General features: G+C 37.3%; 1 protein-coding gene across 1 annotated transcript in view; it reads left to right on the top strand.

Moving 5' to 3' along the window:
- Nucleotides 1–21446, top strand: part of ZNF277 (zinc finger protein 277) — a 105377-nt gene that overhangs the window by 59651 nt on the left and 24280 nt on the right. The window contains exons 3-4 of the mRNA XM_008686514.2: nt 5637–5725; nt 5995–6077. Coding sequence (XP_008684736.1) covers nt 5637–5725; nt 5995–6077 — 172 coding nt within the window. The remainder of the gene's footprint in view (nt 1–5636; nt 5726–5994; nt 6078–21446) is intronic.

Genomic DNA, 21446 nt, shown 5'->3' with positions numbered 1-21446 from the left:
ACGAAACTATCTTTAGGATTCTTTTAATGCAGGAGGTGAGAAATGATCCTCAAAAGTTGATTTCACCTTTTTCTTTTCCTTTTCCTTTTTTTTCTTCTTTTTTTTCCCGCTTCTGCTTTTGCTTTTTCTCTCTCCCAGACAGTAAGGATTGTATCCTGGAGCCGCTTTCCCTGCCAGAAAGTCCAGGTGGCACCACCGCTTTAGAAGGTTCTCCATCTGTGCCTTGTATTTTCTGTGAAGAACATTTTCCTATGGATGAACAAGACAAACTTCTGAAGCACATGATTATTGAACATAAGATGGTCATAGCTGATGTCAAGTTGGTTGCTGATTTCCAAAGGTAAATTTTGTTTTTGTCCATGAAAGAATTAAATTCATTATCCCATAAATGGAAGGCATAACTTGTAGATAAGTTTATATATAAAATTATTCCTAGGCAAATATGAACATTCATATTCTTTTTCAAGCATTGTTGGTGACAGGGATCTTCAGTTGGAGCCTGTCAGGCCAAAAGGGTATTGTCCAAAAAACTCTCAGCTTAAGTGCTGTGATGAGGTTGAGAACCAGGGGGGAAAAAAAAGAGTCTTTCAACCAGCCAAAGGGGTATAAGAGTAGACAGCTGTTGAGGTCAGTGAATGAGGTACCGAGAGGAAGAGGATGAAGAGGATGAAGAGCAGATAGATAGAGGTGAGTGGTTGAGGAAATGCCAACCGTGGGTATGTGTTGAAATGGAGGAACTTCACCTATATAGCCAGGACCCAAAGTGAGCTACACTCCAATTTATGAGCACCTGACTTAGAATATCCCTACCAACAGACAGGTAATATAAGCAATTATTCATTGTTTTCTAGTTCCTAATTCCTAGAACTGATTGTCCAAGAGAAATGCCTTTCCTTAAGCAGATGGAGTGAAGCAATTATGTTCATGTTGTTATTAGTTGACACTTGGAAGCATTTTCCATATACACAATATCATGGTAATTAACTGGCTTTGTACAGTTACTGAAAGCATACATTTTGGTATATCTGGCCAGTACCCATTTTGAGATATTCTGACCTGATTTCCCTACAAAACACTGCAGTAGCCCAGGTGTTGTAATATCTCTGCATCTAAACTATATATAATCTGCCAGACCACATCATTCCTAGCAAGCTACTTCTTTCTCACTATGGGTCTTGCAGGGCAGCAAGCTTTATTACTAAGAGTGGACTATGAAATAGTCCTAGGGTTGAATGCAGGCCTAGGGTTGAATGCAGACTTGGTGACTTCCTGACCATGTAACTTCTAACAAACTACTTAAACTACTCTAAGCAGCAGTTTCCTCATCAGTAAAAGGGGATAACACCAACTCGCACAAGAGTATTGAGTATTATGTAAAACAAGACATGTATAGCACCAGCTAGTGCCTGGGACATCTTTTATATCCACCAGATGGTACCAAAAATTTCATTATATTTTGATTACAAAAGATATATATTTGAAATCTTAGTTTTCCATGACTATAGCTTGAGTTTTCTATAGGTATTTATGCTGGTCTGAAAACCTGATTATTATTTGTCAAATATAACTTTTAAAGAAAATTTAATTTAGGATCCTAAATACTCTAAACTTTAAGAATGAGTTTGTTTAAGTTGGAATAGCCAGAATGCCTACAGAAGTAATATTAGCTATTCTCTAACCCTTCATGTTCCTTTCAATTGCCTAGCACCAATACAGAATGTCTGTTGAGTGCTTTCTGTATTATTATGACCCCTTATATCCACTCAGCATTGCGATTTTTTAGTAGATTTTGGCATTGCCTAATCAGGAAGCAGAGATAGAATAGTGAAGGAGAGATGAATGGTTTATGCTGCCAGCTGGCAGAATAAACTAATTATTACATAATTTCAGAGGAAGCACTTCATACTTCTCATTCTCATTCCTTAATCTTTATTTTCAGTTAAAATATTTGTGTTTTTGTGTGTGTGTGTGTGTGTGTGTGTGTGTGTGTGTGTATTTTGGGAGTATTCTCATATATGATTTCTAATAGTATGTAGTCAGGTCTGTTGGATTTGCTTTAGATACTTTTTAGGCTAGAGATCTTCAACTTCTTATCAAGTAACCATTGACAGGACTATCGAATGAGGTGTTCTTTGGTAAGTTGTATCACTCAACTTTTCTTTGATGTAAATCTATTCTTTTACTCCGCTTTATCATGTAAATGCAAATTCTCCCTCAGGAATTGGAGGAAAATATGATGATCTACCAGTGATAATTGAGATTTTTCTTTCTCCTAAAATCTGTGAAAAATATCTAAATTTGAGTTTGTAGTTTCCCTTTGTGCTTATATATGATAGCTAAGTAGCTATATTTGTACTAACCTCTCTTTTGTATCATTGATACTAACCTCATCTGTATGTGGGCACAAAAATCAAATTATTTATTAGGTCTCAGACTTAGGAGGCATTAATTAAATGTTGGAATCAATCACCCTCTAAATGCAGTTATGCAATAAAATGGGTGCTTTAATTAAAAAGCAAAAGATACATAGCTGATATATGTAAGTGCTTTCTAAATAAAGTGTGCGGTTAACATGTACTTTAAATTTGGAAACCTAAATTTTCCTTGTCAGCCATCCTCCCAGTAAGCTTCATCACTCTGGTGGTTAGTTCAGATTGACCAAGAATGTATGTGAATAAACTCCGGCTTTTAAATACTTTTTAATATATCAGTCTCCTTTAGATAATACCCTTCTACTGTTTAGGAAAACCAAAAATTCCTCTCCAAAACAATACAAATATTGATGATTTGTGAGAGTTAATTTGGAATCTTCTCAACATTATGTGACTTTTTCCTAACATCAGAAAAGTCGCAGGGGTGGGTATATGTGTGTGTATATGTATAGATTTATATGTATGTGTGTATATACATATGTATGTATACATATATAACTTCTCAGAGAGGAGTTGTTTCTCCTGAGTACAATAAGTAATAAAGATGATAAATAATAGATGAGATAGACTTTGTTTGTGCTTTACAGGAAAGAAGCTATAAATTTTCATGTTAAATATGTTTAACATTTTCTTTATTGGAAAAAAGTTAGTAAAACTTTCTCAGAATAAAACAAAAATAAAAATCTTTCCTTTGAGCCATTTAACACAGTTATTTATACTGAACCATTTGCTAGCTTTATTCAGTAAATAAAATTTTTCCAGAAGATAAATGCTAACTCTTTAATTCTTGCCCCTTTCTATATTAAATTCCACTCATTCAGTGCTACTTAATTAACAACCATATCTCATATCTTTATGCCTCTGTCAGTAAGTACACCAATTACAGTGAGGGGCTGGGCAGACAAGATTACTAGAAGGTTTTTGGGGGGACACAATTCAGTGAAACATGATTAAAATTCTTTCAATGGAAGAAACTATTTGCTGATGACCTAATAATTACTCTTAGGGCTTTTTAACGAAGTACAACATGCTTCGATAACTGTCCTCCAAATAAAGAATTCATATCACATATCATTTCTTGGCTGCCTTTAAATATTGAGTGATTGCAACTGTAGCTTTAAATACACTAGAGAAGTAAGAAAACATGAAGAAGAGACGTACTAAATGATCCCTTAACATTGAATGTCCCCCGGATGGTCTTCAGTGGAGTGGTAATCAGAGTGAGGAACCTCTCCATGGTATATTGTAGCAGTAACCATGATGAAACTCCATTTCAAACTTGACTGTCCTGGTGTTTCTTTAGGTCCGTTATCTCAGCACCCGGTTCTGCTGTATGAATTTGCTTTGTCATGAAAATAGATGGCTGTGTAGTACGGTTTGGAAGAACAATCCATCTTCTATTCCTGGCATCTCTAATAGAGGTTGTCCTGTGTTCCTTCATCCCTGGCACTACTATGCAATAGAAAATATGCTGAGGGGAGAATAAGGAAAGTATCTGGGAGTGTCATTTTTATTTTCTTATGTCTTCTCTTGACTTTTATTTCTCCCTTTTTCTCTCTCTCCTGGTCTGGGGGTCAGTAGTGGGGTATGGAAAAGAGGAGAATGAGAGTAAGATACTGTGTAAGATATTGAGGAGTGAACGGTGCTTGCCCTTGGTGACCGAGGAATGTTTCCGCCTTTTGTAGGTACTTTTCTTCTTTTTGTGCCTGTCGATAGATCCGATATGCACTTGCCTTCTGCATCTGACACTTCTAATATGGAAGCCAACAAACTAGCCATAGTGTCGGTGGTTATGGTTTGGGGGTGGGCTGGAGCCTCAGATACACCATTTTTAGATCTCTTAAGATAAGGCCTAGCAGTATTCTGTAAGAAAAGAGTTCTCCCCTTATTTAACCATCCAGGTCAGCAGTGTGGTTGTACAGGAGAAGAAAGAACTAAAACATGGTTGTATTTTCATACGTTCTTTAACTGCTTTTCCTTACATGTTCTAAACTCAGTGTTGTCATCTGTTTATATTTTTCTCTGTCACAGTTCTCTCTCAGCACATTTTTTTTTTTTCCAGATACATAAACACCCTTTCTGTAGAGCACCATGGGGTTGGGACATTAATATTAACAAAAAGGGAAAGAAGAATTAAAAGGAGACAAGATAGTGAGAGTTGAAGGCTACTTACAGAAACTTACAAGAATCTTTAAATGCTCTTCTACCTCTTAAAAACATTTCTTGTTAACCTATGTACAAAACACTGCTAGGTGCTATATCAAGCCATTTAAAATGTACAAATTTTTACTGTCTATTACTAAATCTATTCCAGTAAGTCCCATCCCTTTCAGGGGTTTTTCTTTTTCTGCTGTAAGTGTTTTTGGGTTTTTTGGTTGTTCTTTATCAACCATATAGCCTGATAAACTGTCAGCTATTGAGTCAGCCTTTCCATGTCCCTTCTTCCCATGAAGGAGGCTACCTTCTCTTCTTGGTACCATTTGATAAATTAGACTGCAACTGCCAATATAAATCGTGTTAGATAAATGGGAAGATGAACAGGTTGTTGAATCCTGTCATCGTACTCCTTCTTTCATCAGACAGTGCAGGTCTGGGTGTTACGCTTTGCTTTAAAATTTACCCAGGGTGCTGCTTTTAACTCCACTCATTAGATACAACAATTGTAACCTTGGCTGGTTTTCCAAAAATCTGCCTCATTTCAGGCACAGTATACACATACAAAATTTTTCTATCTTGTCATATAGATATTGAATTTAGACGTCTCATTGCATTTTTTTTTGCCTTCAGTTCTTTTTATGTGTAAGATAACCACCCAGCTTTCAATTTATTGGAAAATGTGTGATAAAGCCTATTTAATCATTGTCGCATTTTAAATTCACATAAACTTAGATGTGATTTCAGAAAAACTTCATTATTACATAAAAATAATTCATTTTAATTTCCCCATATGTCTGTTTATTGAATTTGGGGATAGTAAAGTTTAATCATGTCCATGCCTTTACAGAGTAATTTCATTTCATTAAATATTTATTTCATATTTCTACAATGCTCTACTGCCTTTCCACTTACAAATTTTCTAGCAGTTCTCAGTCAACATTTGATTTATTGTTTTGGGATAATTAAACAGTCTTATAAAATCTTATCACTCTATAGTAAGTAGTATATTGAGTCTTCTTATCATCCTTTCTTTTTGATTATTCTAAGGTACATTTTATATTGGAGGAAAAGGTTCACTGAACAGCCCATTACAGATTTTTGTAGTGTAATAAGAATCAATTCCACAGCTCCACTGGGTAAGTATACATCTTAGCTACCATATTTCCCCTACAATCCAAAAATTCAAAGGAATTATCTTACTTTCTTAAATTAGAATTCTCTCACGTGATGGCTAAAATTAAATTGCTCTGTTTTTGTTGCCTAATTTCAATAAAGCTAAACAGAACTATATACCAGAAAAGAGATCTAATGGACATACATATATGTATGTTTTTTAAAGGAATAAATCCTTCTGGAAAAAAACTATAAATACCATTTCTTATTTATTTTCCTAATCTCTCAACAGAAGAACAAGACAATTACTTTTTGTTATGTGATGTTTTACCAGAAGATAGACTACTTAGAGAAGAACTTCAGAAACAGAGACTGGTAAGAATGGTTTTAGAGGATGAGCAGTGTGTTGGAAATACATGTAAAATCATTTTTGTTATTCTTGTTTGTTTTCACTTTTAGTCTGTAAACTTTCAAGCATACACAGATAATACATAAAGATCTTAAAACAGAAGATAAGTATACTCGATTGAAGATTAAAGCGTTTTGTGTTAAAAATGCAGCGAGAAATTTTGGCTTTGTTTTGCTTCCTGGATTATCTCTAAAATAACAACAGAGCTTACACATTTTAGTGTAATTTTAGCTGCCTGGCACATGTAGGGTTCAGCAGTCGTGGAAAAATGCCCTCAGCTAAAATTGAGTTGAATTAATTAACTTTTTTTTTCCTCCTCTTCACTGGAATGTGCTATGCACTAGCACTTCTTTTATTCCCCTTTATGAATTAAGCATATGGTTTGATCATAGTAGCCTTTCTCATTTTCAGCTTTAATCATAAGCAAGCTAATTTGAAAATCTCAGCATTTTTGGTCTTTAAAAAAGGTAACAACATATACAAGTGTGAACATTTTTATTTTCGTAAGTTGAACAGAAATTGGTTCATTTTTTAAAGTTAATAATTTTGTTTGAAAGTATGCAGTTTTCTATTATTTGTGATTTAATCTCAACTACAACTTGAAAATGACTTGCTCCTCCTTTAGTGGGTACCTTTAAGTGTTCCTACTGTCTTTGGATTTACCTAGATAATGTTATGACAGAGAGCTGTGATTTCAGTGTTTTCTGCTAAATTCTCAAGATATTGAAGAAGAAAATAAATTCTATCATAGCCATAGGATTCAAGGAAGCCTACTGAAGCACATTATGTTTTGTAAACACCCCAAATGATTATTTCTCACATAGGGAGAAAGGATATTGTTGGGTGTTGATTTATATGTCAGAAAAGTTATGCTTTTACTGTGGCAACAAACCCAGTAAAAAAAACAGGACTTCTTAAGTCTTTCTTCTTTCCCTATTATAATGTCTTAAGTAATCTACAAAACAAGGATGACTTTGCAGTCATTTTATGGGTTTTGTTTGCTTGTACTTACTCATAATTTTTTATTGCTTTGAGTTTTTTCACTGTTGCTCACAGTGGCCTTAATCAAGAATGATCAAACTGACATAATCCTAGTACCCCCAAGGATTTCTTTATATCAAACCCTATTGCTTCAGCCATTGCTATTACTCTATACACAGAATCTTTACTGTATATCTGCAGATAGATGCAGTCTCAGAAATATTACATCTTTAAAATTTAGGTGACCTTTTAAGATTCTGACACCAATTTCAACATGTGTGGTTTTTCCCCCAAAACACCAAGCGATTCTCCAACACCAGCTGAGTATCCTACAATTCAACTCAATTCTGACACTATCTGCCCAGAGATAGTATCAGATTCCACAAATTGAGGCTCAGTCCCACAAAACTGCCCTCCGCTTCAGATGACAGTTGCAAGTCCAGGTTGTTACCTGTGCTTCTGACCCTGACTATAAATCAGAGGTTTCCATGACCCCCACCCTCCATCCACCTTGGGTTTCAGTAATTTGCCAGAGTAGCTCCCTCTGGGAAACCAGTTTACTCACTACATTACCAGTTTATTACAAAGGATATCAAAGAATATGAATCAGTAGCAGATGAAGAGATACATGCATGGGATGAGATCCCAAGCAAAGGAGCTTCTGGCCCTATAGAGTTTGGGGCCTGGCAAGACAGCCCATGGACGTGTTCTGGTTCATCAACCTGGAAGCTCTCCAGACCTTGTCCTTTTGGGGTTTTTGTGGAGGCTTCATTACTTAGACATGACTGATTAATTTATTGGCCTTTGGTGATTGAACTCAGTCTCCATCCTCTCTATCCTCCTAGGTGGGACCAGGGTGGCTAAAAATTCTAACCCTCTAATCACATGATTGGCTCCACTGGCAGCCATCCCTCACATCCTTAGGTTACTTGTGTGCTTTCCAGAAGTCACCTCATTAACATATCAAAAAACACTTTTTATAGCTCTGCACACTTAGGACTTTCGGAGCTACGTGCAAGGACAAAGACCAAATATGTGTTTCTTTATTAAATCACATCACACCTTCTTACTAACTTTATGGTCTGACAAAGTGATAGATTTGATGAAAGTGAGTGTTATGGTAGCTAAACAAAGTGTGAAATTGCAGCCAGTTCATATATATGTATATATTCGTTGAATTCCTGCTTAACTAGATAATCATACAAAGGGGAGAAATGGCTCATGTCATAAAAGAGCATTGAGTCTAGAGAAAAAAGACAAATATGTGTTCTTATCTCAGTACTGGAAATGATAGACTTTCTTGCAGGGCTTGTGAAGATTAAGTAGATACTGCATGTAATATACTTAGAACAGTATCTGCCACATAGAAAGCACTCAATAAAGGTTGTAAATAACAATAATAATACTGTGTCTTAACAATGAAATGGATTTGGGCAGTTGGACAGTTGTGGAAATGGGAGGAAATATGCGTGTGGATCCAAGTATTCAAGATGTCTGGAAAGTTGATTAAGTCCAGTCTGGCTAAGGTAGAAAGATTTTTGGAGGAGTATGAGATGGATTTAAAGAGATGAGATGGAGCTAAGTTGTGGAAATCCTTCAGTGCCAGGAATATTGACTTTGTAGTGATAAAGACCCATCGATGTCTCCTCATTGTCTATGGGAGTGAAGTGGAGAAAAGATGATAAATACAGCTTTGAAAAAATCCACTTAAAGCTGACAAACTCTGGCAAAGAGCAGACCGACGTGGAGATGTGGAAAGAAGCTAACAGTTACTGAGTGCCAGCCATATGCCATGCCTTGCCTTAGGTCCTTGCTTCATGTCAACCCTGTGAAATAACTATTAAATGCTGTTCTGTTCATGAGGAAACTGTATCCAAGAAAGACTAATTTGCCCAGGACCATGTAGTGAACAAGAAGCAAGCTGGGGCTTTAAACCAAATGTGCCTGATACGTGCCTTTTTAAGGAGTGCCATGCCAGTCTAGTAGTAAGTTACTCAGCTTCCCATATGCCTTACTCTTATCCTAGACTCTGGGAATTGCTCTGTCGTGAATGCTCAGGGTCTGACAGGTTTGTGTNTTCAGGCTAGGATTGGAGTTTAGGGAAAACAGAGAAAATTTACAATAAGCCGCCACTGGGATTCATGGCTAGAGGATCAACAAGAAAAGACTTGCCAAATAGCAGGAAGACAGGTTGAATTTGAGGTCAGCCATTTCATCGTAATTTATGCTCTATAGTATGGAAGCATGAAGTTGGTGTGGGTGATGTTCCTTTGCAGTGATGACAAGACACCTCTCTTTTATGTATAATGAGCTCTACATTATCAGTAACAGGCATTTCCAGAAAGAAGTCCACATGATCAAATGGAAAAACTTTGAGCAAAAGTAATAGTACACCTTCTATCTTCCATCAAGGACAAGAACTTTTTCAGCCGCTTTTAAGAATATGAATTGGTGTACCATTCCTGAAAGGTGCTTTGTCCTCGTGTACTGGAACTCTTGAAGAGATTTATGCCCTTGGTCCTTACTCTCCCTCTAAGAACTCCTCGGAGGGTTAAGTCACCCACTTTGCCACAGCTTGGTAGTTTTTTCCTTATTTGTTATTGATTATATTTTTTCATGAATTTCTCTTCATTCATCAGCGTTTCCATCTGGCTTCTGGAAAATGTAATTTAAACCAATTAAGTTGCATTATGGTACTTGATATATAATGTGAACTCAGCTTAATGTCAGTAGGATCTCAACTCAAGTCCATAAGGGAAGGACCCTCAAACTGGAAAACCAGTATGGCATTTGCTCTCCTGATTTGCATTAATGGTAACTCACATATGGATTATAGTCTTTGATATTTACTCTCTCATTTGAAACTCTCAATAAAGCATCTAGTTTAATACTTTTGTATGATTTGAGTTCAAATCGACTTTGTCACTTCTTTGAGGGCAGTGTCTTATATTTAAATGTTCTTCATATATACAATGGAATATTACTCAGCCATCAGAAAGAATGATTACCCAACATTTGCATCAACATGGATGGAACTGGAGGAGATTATGCTAAGTGAAATAAGTCAAGCAGAGAAAGACAATTATCGTATGATTTCACTTATTTGTGGAACATAAGGAATAGCAGGGAAATCATTAGGAAAAGGAAGGGAAAAATGAGGGAGGGGAAAACAGAGGAGGAGATGAACCATGAGAGATTATGGACTCCAGGAAACAAACTGAGGGTTTTAGAGGGGAGGGGTTGGGGGATGGGCTAGCCCGGTGAAGGGTATTAAGGAGGGCACATATTGCATGGAGCACTGAGAGTTATACGCAAACAATGAATCATGGAACACTACATCAAAAACTAATGATGTACTGTATGGTGACCAACATAACATAATAAAAAAAAATAAAATTAAAAAAATGTTCTTCAGTAGTACTCAATATATTGCTAAGTTCATGTTGGTATTTTCCCCTAAACTCCCCCCCCCTTTTTTTTTATTCCTATTTCTGTGTGAGTAGCTGGACATACGTAGAGTCTAAATGATTCACTTCAGGTTACCATAGCAGATTTAAGGCTAGAACCATATTTCTTTTTACATTTTCTTGTAGACCTCACTGGTTCCTTGTGACATTTGTGAGATTTGTGTGTGTTCCCAGTTTTCTTTTTGAAAAGCTTGATTCCTATTTAACACTTCTTTGAGTTTTTTTATTTGTACTCGGAAGGAAACTACAGATTAGAAAAGATTCTTGAGAGTTTAATAGCTTGTATACCTTCCTTTCTTTAGCTTTCTTCTTTAAAAATGTTCCCTTGGGTGCCTGGGTGACTCAGCCAGTTAAGGACCCAACCAGTTTTGGCTTGGGTCATGTTTTCAGGGCCCACATCAAGCTCCACGCTCAGGGATTCTCTCTCTTTCTGTCCCTTCCCCCACCCCTGCCCTGCTCCGCTCACACCGGAAAGAAAGAAAAAGAGAGAGAGAGAGAAAAAGGGAGAAAGAAAGAAAAGAAAGAAAAAGAAAGATCTTTTTAAAAATAAATAAAAATGGGGCGCCTGGGGTGACTCGGTTAAGTGTCTGCCTTTGGCTCAGGTCATGATCCTGGGGTCCTGGGATGGAGCCCTATCTCGAGCTCCCTGCTCAGCGGGGTGTCTGCTTCTCCCTCTCCCGGTCCTCCTGCTTGTGCTCTCTAACACACGTTCTCTCGCACGCACGCAAATAAATAAATAAAATCTTTATTAAAATAATAAATAAATAGATAAATAAAAATATTCCCTTGATCTCATCATTCTACTTTAATATCCTCCAGTGGCCTTTTACCCTCTTTTTTCTTCAGTGGGTATATCTAAGTTTCTCAAGGTCGTCCCCTCATCTAGGCTGCGCGCTCTCCTAACCGCTGCTGCTACGCTGATGGCTCATATTGCTGCTGGTGCAGAGTAGGCGGTCAGAATACCTGTTGATGGAGTTGATCTACAGCTTCCATCCTGGCTTACCTGTCTGAACCCCAATTCTAACTTTCCTTATGTTAAACTTCTCCATATGGATTTCCAGTCAACACCTTAAGTTGAATGTGCCTAAAACTGAACTTACTTCTTTCTCTACTGAAATTTGTGATTTGCCTGTTTTCTTATGTAATAGTACCACCATTCTTCTGGTCAGTTTGGAAATTTTAAGATCATCTTTAACTCCTGTCAGTTCCACTTCTGAGTCCCATTTTCATACCTTTCTTTATAATCCTCATGTCTTTAATCTTACCTTGACAGTGGACTCACCTCTCCGATTAACATAGCCTCTAGAATTTTAATATTAATATAATTTAATATTTTAATATTAAGACATAGCAGATCATTTTATTCTGCTAAAACCTGCAGTGGTCTTTATTATCTACACATTCTTAAGATTTTCTGAGCTAAGCCTGCATTTCCAATGTCTTTTATCTTTCAGTTACCCAGTGTCCAGTTCATTCATTTATTGAATAAATATTTATCTTGCACCAGACCATGTTCTAAATGCTGTTGTTCTGGCAATGTTTGAAATAGGCCACAGTCCCTGCCCTTATAGAGACTGCGCTCTAGTGAAAACACTGCTTGTCTCACATTTACTCCAATGTATAATGCCAGCCCCACTGGTCCACCTGTATAAATAACATACCCCTCAAGATATTGCTTCAATGCCACATTTTCCACAAAACCTTCCCTGATGCCACCTGTGAGAATTAATAACCTCTTCAGATCTCTCTTAATACACTATTTCATTTGGCTTTTCAGTTACAATTGTTCAGAAACCTGTCTTCCTTACTAGAGTAAATGCCTTTTAAGGGTTAGGATTGTCCTGTTTACTTTGTATCTTCTCTGAGCCTTGTTCGTAAACGTTTAACTTAAATTTAATCCTCGAGTATTGGTGAGATAGGTCTATAAAACTGTATAGTCAGATCTCCCTGATTTTTAAAAGAGATATAAAATAGCAAGGCAGACATCTTTAATCACTGGGTTACACCTTAGTATTAAAAAGCACTAGTTTTTCAATTGGCCTGTAGGAGAAGATGTGGCATTCATAAGCTCTCAGTAGCAGTATGTAACTTTTAATTAAATTGGGATAAGGGGAGACATCCATTTAACTGCATGAATGTTTCTCTCTCTCTTTTTTTAAAATCACTATTATATCACCTTGAGCAGTCATTCATGACAACTATAAATATTGTATGACAATTTAAATTTTTTAATTTAAAAACGTTTGATTTTAATGCTGCTTCATATATTCCATCCCCCCCACAATAAAGCAACAACAAAATGAAATTCTGTATCTCCTACTAAGATTTTTTTCCTCATGCCACTTTTCTTTATAGATTTTAGAGATTTTTAGTAAAGGATTAAATTATTTTCTATTGATGTCTTCAAAGTAAAAAGTCAGTTTACATTTGTACCTTTCTGGCGTTAAGTCCTACCCTTGTAGCACATGCCCTCTAATTAAATCTGAAATAACTTTCCCAAACATAAAGTGATATTTCCCATTGAACTGTAACATTATTAACAGTCAACAGAGATCAAGTTAGCTAAAATGACCACCGAGCAATTTTAGCCTTCAGATTAATGTTTCTATTTAGGAAATAAATATAAACCCAGTCTGAAACTATACTAAACAGAATCCTCAGGTTTACCATTTTGAATGCCTGTAACAGAACTTAAAATTTACGTGGCGCTTTTTCCATACATTGGCTTTATAAGACCAGTAAGACATCATTATATCTGTTTAGATGGAAAAAACAAGGCCAAAGTTGTTAGGAGAAATGTTTGAGGCCACAGTTACATATTGTATAAAATAGGAAGGGAAGCATCTCAAACTCCTGCTATTTCCCAAACCCCATGCACCATTCTTTTTACAATTGTACCAGGATCCTTTGTTCAATTTGATCTTCTATAAGCAAAAGTGACATTCTCTAAATTGATGTTTGTTACAATGAATAAAAATGGATGAGTGGAACATAAATACCTATGTAAATAAATAATAGTGTTTAGTTTTTATTGCTAGGTTTTTTTTTTTTTTAAGATTTTATTTATTTAGGTGACAGAGAGACAGCCAGTGAGAGAGGGAACACAGCAGGCGAGTGAGAGAGGAAGAAGCAGGCTCCCAGCAGAGGAGCCCGATGTGGGACTCGATCCCAGAACGCCGGGATCACGCCCTGAGCCGAAGGCAGACGCTTTAACGACTGCGCTACCCAGGCGCCCCTATTGCTAGGATTTTTTTTTTAAGAAAATCTGATTTCTTACTTTATTAAGTCAGTGGTAGATCGTAAGTTCTTACTCCTTTGGGCCTAAGCTTCTGACATTTTCTTTTCAAACTTAAAGATAGTGTGTTTCCAGAGTTTTCCCGATCTTTAGAGAAACATAAGGCTGCATCTGACCTTGAGTTTATCTAAGAATACACTTCTTCAGGCAGGTTGTACTGTACTGATCTGTGCCCGGCCATAGTTCTCTCCTCTTTTAGTGTGGCCACCTTTCCATTATTAAAATCCTTCTCTTCTTGCCTAGGCTAGATACCCTCATATCTTTAGTCCAAATAGAAATTAGCCTTTTCTAATTCTTATGTGTTTAACTCTTGTAATTTTTTTCTTCTGTCCTTCTACTTTTTTTTTTTTTCAGTGTAATTGTCTGTTCCATGTTAATGGTTACCTTTATGTAATTTTTTTTCTCTACTGGTTAGTTCTGTCTCTTCTGTCTCTTCCTTTCTCTTAAAGCCACCTCAGTGCAACTCCAAGTAGAAGAAAAATACTGTCTTTCTGTCCTATGTAGCAAGCAGATGGTTGTTGCTGTTATCATTGCAGTTTCAGAGGGGGTGGGAGGTGCTGATGTCTTTCAAGAAGGTGGAATATTAGTCACATCAAACCTTGTGGATTTGTGGGAGTATATAATAAACCAGTTAAGAAATTTCTCTCTGGCTTTTTTGTTTTACTGTCTTGCGTTAGTCATTGACATGTCTTTTCTCGTTTATTTATTAAGATCCTTGATATTATTGTCAAGTTAATTTTCTGTCAGCTCTCATAAAATGCTGATTTATTTTAAGAAATGGTATTGCTTTAATATAGTTACTCCTGCCTCTACATGCAGAGGTGTGTTTTTGTTTAAGTATACTAAGTGTATTTTATCAATGTATTACTAACATGAATTCAAAATACTCAAGTCATCAGATTCTGGCAGACAGATTAGTCTTTCCTGGGGCTACCTAGCATTTTTTGACACTTAAAAAGGAATTCTTTGGGGAATATGTAGCTTTTTACTTGACCCCTGCTCAGAGGGCTTCTAAAATATTTAAGTAAGTTGCAGGCAAATTCTGTTCTGAATGTGGTTGAAACTATACATCGATCTCTTTACACAAAATTAATTCATTTCCATTTTACTTTGTTAATCAAACTTGCTCGCCATCCCTTAAATTGGTGGAAGTTTACTGAGCTTTTTATACTTTAATTTCCTCATACTGAGTTTTTACGTTAGAGAAAGGATGTGATAGAAAAATAAGCCTTCACCATAACTCTGAGTGAGATCAAAATGAAAATACCATGCTTACTATAAGAAGATATGAGAAATGGCAGAGAGAACAAGAAAGGATGATGTTATTTTTTATCCTTCCTGAGTTTGAAACAATTTGAAGACCATTTCAATAGTTTATATAATGTTCACTCATTCAGTTTCATATAACTCTAGTAAATGGAATTTTCCAATACTTTCAAATTTATTTAGAATAAAAATCCAGACCCCTTACCAAGGTCCCAAAGGGTCTGGTACCTGTCTCTCTCCTCGACTTTGGTCACCATATCCAGCCACATGGCCACGTCTCTGTCTCTGTTCCTTTGACACACCAAGCTCTGTCCAGCATCACTTGCTGTTTGCACTTGGACTTGCTGTTGACTATACTTGGAAAGCTAGTATCCAAAATCTCACAGCTTTCCGGAGGGGAAGGGAAGAGTTTTTGGAAAAGCTGGTATCTGAGGTAAGCCCCTAGAATGGAGCTACAGGCAAATGAATGCTTTGGAAATGCTTTTGGAAGATAAAGACATTTTAAAGAGTAACTCAAATGACTGAAGTGACTTAGGAAAAATTGGTTTCTGTAGAGAATTAACTTTAGCTATCAACTACAAGGTAGACACTCAAAAGTTAATATTGACTGACTAATTTACTAAGAACTTTTTTTCTCAGTGAGTAGGAAAGATTTAAACCTATTCTAAATTCCAGATTATGACCAAAAAGAAGGCATAGGTCGCAGTGCCCAGTGTAATACAGAACCTTCAATTAACCTTTGGGAAATTTTTGCTGAGTAAATGACATTTGTTTTAGTCAGCTGGAGTGTCCCAAGTCACCTGTTTTCACCAAAAAACAATATAAAACCTTCTCTATGTTAATTTTGATTCATTTACTCCTTTGCGGGGAGTGGGTTTGTGGATAACAGGAAGTCGATAGCAAACAAACTTCCGTGGTCTCTTTTTTATCACCAAAGATAGGTGAGGTACCATTCTCCATGCCTTGATGTCAGTTTCTCAAAGGAATGCCAGCCCAGAATCTCCAGTGCTGTACTTAGAAGCTGCAAATGTTCACACTCTTAAAAGGCTGATCAGTGTTCCATATGTATTAGGGGGTTTTGCCATTTGGTATGCAGTCTGGGTTCTGGTACTGTAACCAAGTCACTTCAAAAGAAGCCTAGTACTTTGTGACTCATTTATATCAACAGTACAGACCTTTTTTTGCATCTGACTAATATACATTTTAATAGTTATTACTTTTCTTTTAAACTTCCATTTTGTTGATGGTCTACTGTTTCATTTTTTACCCTGAACTTGTATTGATGGCTGAAAACTTAAGAAAATCTAAATTCTAGGGGCGCCTGGGTGGCTCAGTCGTTAGACGTCTGCCTTCGGCTCAGGGCATGATCCCAGTGTTCTGGGATCGAGCCCCACATCAGGCTCCTCTGCTGGGAGCCTGCTTCTTCCCACTCCCCCTGCTTGTGTTCCCTCTCTTGCTGGCTGTCTCTCTCTCTCTGTCAAATAAATAAAATCAAGAAAGAAAGAAAGAAGGAAGGAAGGAAGGAAGGAAGGAAGGAAGGAAGGAAGGAAGGAAGGAAAATCTAAATTCTAAACTGGTCCAGGATTGATTCTTCTTCAAGGTTTTAACTCCTCTAAGATTCCTAAATGCTCATGACATCATCTCTTTTCTTGAGGGGATGATCTTTTGTAATCCCATCACAGAAGTAAAAAATAAATGCACTCTGGACCTTTGCTGGTCCCCGGACATATAGGGGAACAGAATGACCAAAGGGCAGTGTGGCAGGTCTCCTTGTCTGCCTTCTTTCCCTGCTGTCATCCCATCAGGTTGTGGCCAGACCTACTCCATTTTTTAGAAAGATAAACCTTCATTTCTGTAAATTTCAAATATCTTAAATATTTATTTTTTTATGTTTAAATCCGTTAACACCAAAATACATGCCTATAACTTGCTTAAATGTTCTAAGGAAACTGCACTGTAGAACTTGCTTGGCAAACTGCCAGCTAGGGTCTCCTGGGCCTGTCTTGATATCAAGTTCTTATACCACTAAACACTGTTGTACACTCAGAACTCAGGAATGATATTTTATTTCTCAGCATTCTTGCCCTCTCCCCTAGCAGCGACAAACCAATGCTTTGTAGCAATGCAAGGTTTGAGTCCTTCCCCCAGCAGCTTCTGGCTTTTGCTTTGAATGCTAAAGAACGGTCCCAGGAAGCAAGTGGGGTTTTGTGCCTGCTCACCACTGATGGGCTGTTCATATTTTTTTCCCCTACTCCCGATCTTTCTCCTTAGAACTCGGAGGTAATCATGAAAAAGAGCTGGATCGTTTTGTGGCAAGGGACTTAGCCTTTAAAAATTCTGTGAAATTTCAGCTGTTTTCTTCTGCTTGCCTTTTCTTCCCATGTTCTGTCAAAGGGGAAATAATTTGTGTCTCTCCCTCTTCTGAGAGAGGTTTATCGCCTTTTGGAATTCAGTTTGGTGCCTTGTGACTTCAGATTTTTTTTCTTTTCCTTTAAGAAATAGCTTTATTGAGATATAATTCACAGAAATACAATTCACCCTTTTAAAGTGTATAATTCAGGGGTGCCTGCCTGGCTCAGTCAGTAGAGCATGTGACTCTTGGTCTCGGGGTCGTGAGTTCGAGCCCCATATTGGGTGTAGAGATTACAAATAAATAAACTTTTTAAAAAATTAAATGGGGTGCCTCAGTCTGTTAAGCATCGGACTCTTGGTTTTGGCTCAGGTCTGATCTCAGCGTCACAGGATGGGGTGCCACCTCGGGCTCAGTGCTCAGCAGGTAGTCTACTGGAGATTCTTTCCTTCTCCCTCTCGCTCTGCCCCATCTCCCTCGCTCATGCATGCATGCTCTCTCTCTCTCTAAAATAATAAATCAATAAATATTTTTTAAAAACCTTTTAAAATAATAAATTATAAATAAATAAATAAATAAATAAATAAATGTACAATTCCATGGTTGCAAGTATATAGATGTTTGGATTCAAAATAAGGAATGATTTGTTTTTCTTTTTGATTTTCCAGCTTTTTCTCATTGCAAGGATATTCTTTGTGACTTTTAAGATTTCATTTTTAAGTAATCTCCACACCCACCATGGGACTCGAACTCACAACCCCAAGATCAAGAGTCGCATGCTCTACCTACTGAGCCAACCGGGCACCCCTCTGTGGCTTTCTTAATCCTAATCAGGGTAGCAGAGCAGAACTCCTCCTCCTCCCTCTCGTTTATTTTAATTAATATCTTAGTGATTAAGTGCCACTTTTACTTAAAGTAGATGCTTTTCATTTCATAGTGTTCAAAAAGACACACACTTTGTCTATTGAATGAGGCATAGCTCGAAGAGACAATTGACTCAACTAACTAGTCGTAAATAAATTCTAAAACCTATTCTTGTTTGGAACTCAATCTTGATCTCTTAATCAAGCTGTTAGTGATAAGGATATCAATAAATTGCTGTATTTAGTTACCTTAGTATATATTTTGTCAGAAGTTTGTCTTTCTAGGAGATGCTAGCAAATTATGTCACTCATTGCCAGGTGTTATTTGGATAATTTTCTGACAATCCCCCACCCACGCATCCAATCAGGGCTAGGCAACTGGTGACACCTTACTTAAAATTTAATCCATGCTAAAAGTTGTGACCATGATTAACAAAATACAACCTAAGAGACCAGTAGTTGGTGTTGGGAGGATGGAGTGGGATTAAAAATTATTTTTTTTAGGGATTTTTTTTTTTTTTTTTTTTGGTCTAGTTTGCGGCTATCCTCCTGAGTTGTTTTGATAAAGAATTAAATGACTTGCCATTCAAGATCCAGTCCATGTTTAGGACTATGTAGTTTCTATGAGAGTATCAACCCACATGTCTCCTCATTACCTTCTAAGGCCTGTGGCTCTGCATTCAAGTGAGAGCTAGAAAAGCAACATTCCGGGTGCTTTACTGAAAAGACAAAATCCAAATTATTACTGACCAATATTTATAAAAACCACATTCAGGGGACATTGTTTGAGTTCAGTTTCAACCTCCAATCAGGAGGAAGCAGGCATCTACATTGTATCCTAACAACCCTCACCCAACCCCTCTGCATCTGAGTTTGGAATGTGCTTTGGCATGAGAGTGAGCTTGTTTTGAGGATCATTATGAGAAACAGTCCATGTTGTTTGGTCTGTTTATTCCAAACATGTTGTCCATTATATCATGTTGTATACGTGTTGTCAATAACTTCTAGCTCCCCGGAGCTAAGCCAGACTTCACGAAGCACAGTCCCCCACAAGACTGTCCTTACTTTAACGACAGCCACAATTGGAGAGATCTCCAGGCCACCTTCACTTCTGACCAGCTGGCTACAAATTCAGGGGTTTCCACTACCCACAACTCTCAGGACTCAGGAAAGCACTGTGTTTAGGATTATAGTTTTGTTATAGAAATAGATACAAATCAGAACCAACAAGAGAGATACATAGGGGGAGGTCTGGCAAAGTCCTAAGCACAGTTTCCATTATCTCCAGGAACCTGTTGCCCTCCTAGCACATCAGTGTGTGACAATACAGAGTATTCCCAACTGGGAAAGCTTACCTGAGCTTTGGTGTCCAGGGTTTTTACCAAAACTTCATTGAGCCTGATTGATTGAGTCATTGACCACAGAGCTGAACTCAACCGCCAGTTTTCCCCCTCTTTCTGAGGTAAGGCTGATATCATGTGGCTCAAAGCCCTGAGCCGCAAAGCACACAATTGGACTTTTCTGGCATGGCAGCCTCCATCCTGAGTCACCTCATTAGCATTACGTGTCAGGTGCTGTCAGAGGGCTCACCCTGAGTAAGAACACTTCAGCCACTCCAAGAAATATCGGGGGCATAGAGGCTACTTCGGAGGAATAAGGGACAAAACCAGCATAAACCCCTGTCTGATCGATTTCCCTTTTCTAAGAAAGCTGATAGCCAAATTTGGGGTCCACCTTTAGGTTTGAATTTGTATGTGTGCGTGTGTGTGTGTGTGTGTGTGTGTGTATACTTGTACATACGTATTTCTTATTTTTAATCTTCAATTTGTGTGCTTATCATACCTAATTTTTTCTTTCTTTTACTCTAATTTTTATGCCACATTGTTTTATAGCAGCCTGAAATACTTACTGGGCTAAGTTAGAGGTGTAAATGAAATAATCCCAAAGACCTCAGAGATAATCCATGGTTCCGAAAGTAGAAAGCAGGAGGGCTAGGAGATCCTGCTACACCTGCCTTTGGAGGCTCTGGGCCACCGCTCTGACTTTAGTAGGGACATTTTTTGTGTTCTCTGTTGAAGGAGCTCAGCTGGACTCCTGAATTGAGGGTGCCTAACAGGTTCTGCTGCGCTGTTGCCTGTGGGCTGGATCAGGAAGGAACCTTCTTTGGAGCGTGCTGCTTCATCTCATGGTCACTCACAGCCATTCAGCCAGAAAGTCTGTTGTGAATCTGAAATGTCAGTATCTAGAGAACATTTTTTGGTATCTATACTTAATAACGTCAGCCTTAGTTTTACTTCCTGACCATAACACAAGCTATCTCCATTGGATATGTCATTCTAAGCCTCAGTTTCTGCTTTCCTGTATACAAATACTTAACTAAATTGAGATTTTTCTAAATTGCTTTTTCCTAAATTGCTGATTTTTATCACTTTCAGCCTAACTCACATTTTCATTTTCTACCTGTATATGTCAATCCCCTATGACTATTGAGTGCCATCTGCTCTGTCTGCTGTTTCATTAATGTTTCCTCTGCCTTTGGCTTATGAATAAAGATGAAAGACTCTGCACTGACCCCTTTGCTGCCATTCTTGACATTTTAAACCAATTAGACAAAAATACAGCTTGTTATTATGACTCTTTGCCTAATACATAAGCTGATCTTGTATTCTTACAACTGTGGTTTTTATCCAGGCCTATTTTGTAATGAAAATTTTATCTGATTTCATCAGATAAGTTTGAGAAGTTCAAACATATAACATCTGTGACATTCTCTTCATCCCTCTGTTCTGTAAATCCATGAATAAAATCTAGTATATCTACCCAGCATGAGATTTTTTCTTTTTTTTTAGAAAAATAAAACCACAAAGCTGGTAGGCTTTGATTTACACATCTTTGTGATGCTTTCTGTGGATTATCTGTTAATATTATATTTTTTGTTTGAAAGTGAGTTAAAGTATATGCTAGAACTAATCAGATACCAAGCTTTACAAAAGAAAAAGGAAAGAAAGAGAAAAGAAAAACTGTTTTTTCTTGATTGACCTCTGCTTTCTGCTTATTTCATTTACATAAGACTTCTCTTATTTTAAAATTATCAAGTCTAGGAAGAGCAGAGA

This window comes from Ursus maritimus, unplaced genomic scaffold (genome assembly GCF_017311325.1).
Source record: "Ursus maritimus isolate PB19 unplaced genomic scaffold, ASM1731132v1 scaffold_3, whole genome shotgun sequence".
NCBI classification, from domain to species: domain Eukaryota; kingdom Metazoa; phylum Chordata; class Mammalia; order Carnivora; family Ursidae; genus Ursus; species Ursus maritimus.
Note: the sequence above shows the minus strand (reverse complement) of the source record. Positions and strands in the feature narration are given on the sequence as shown.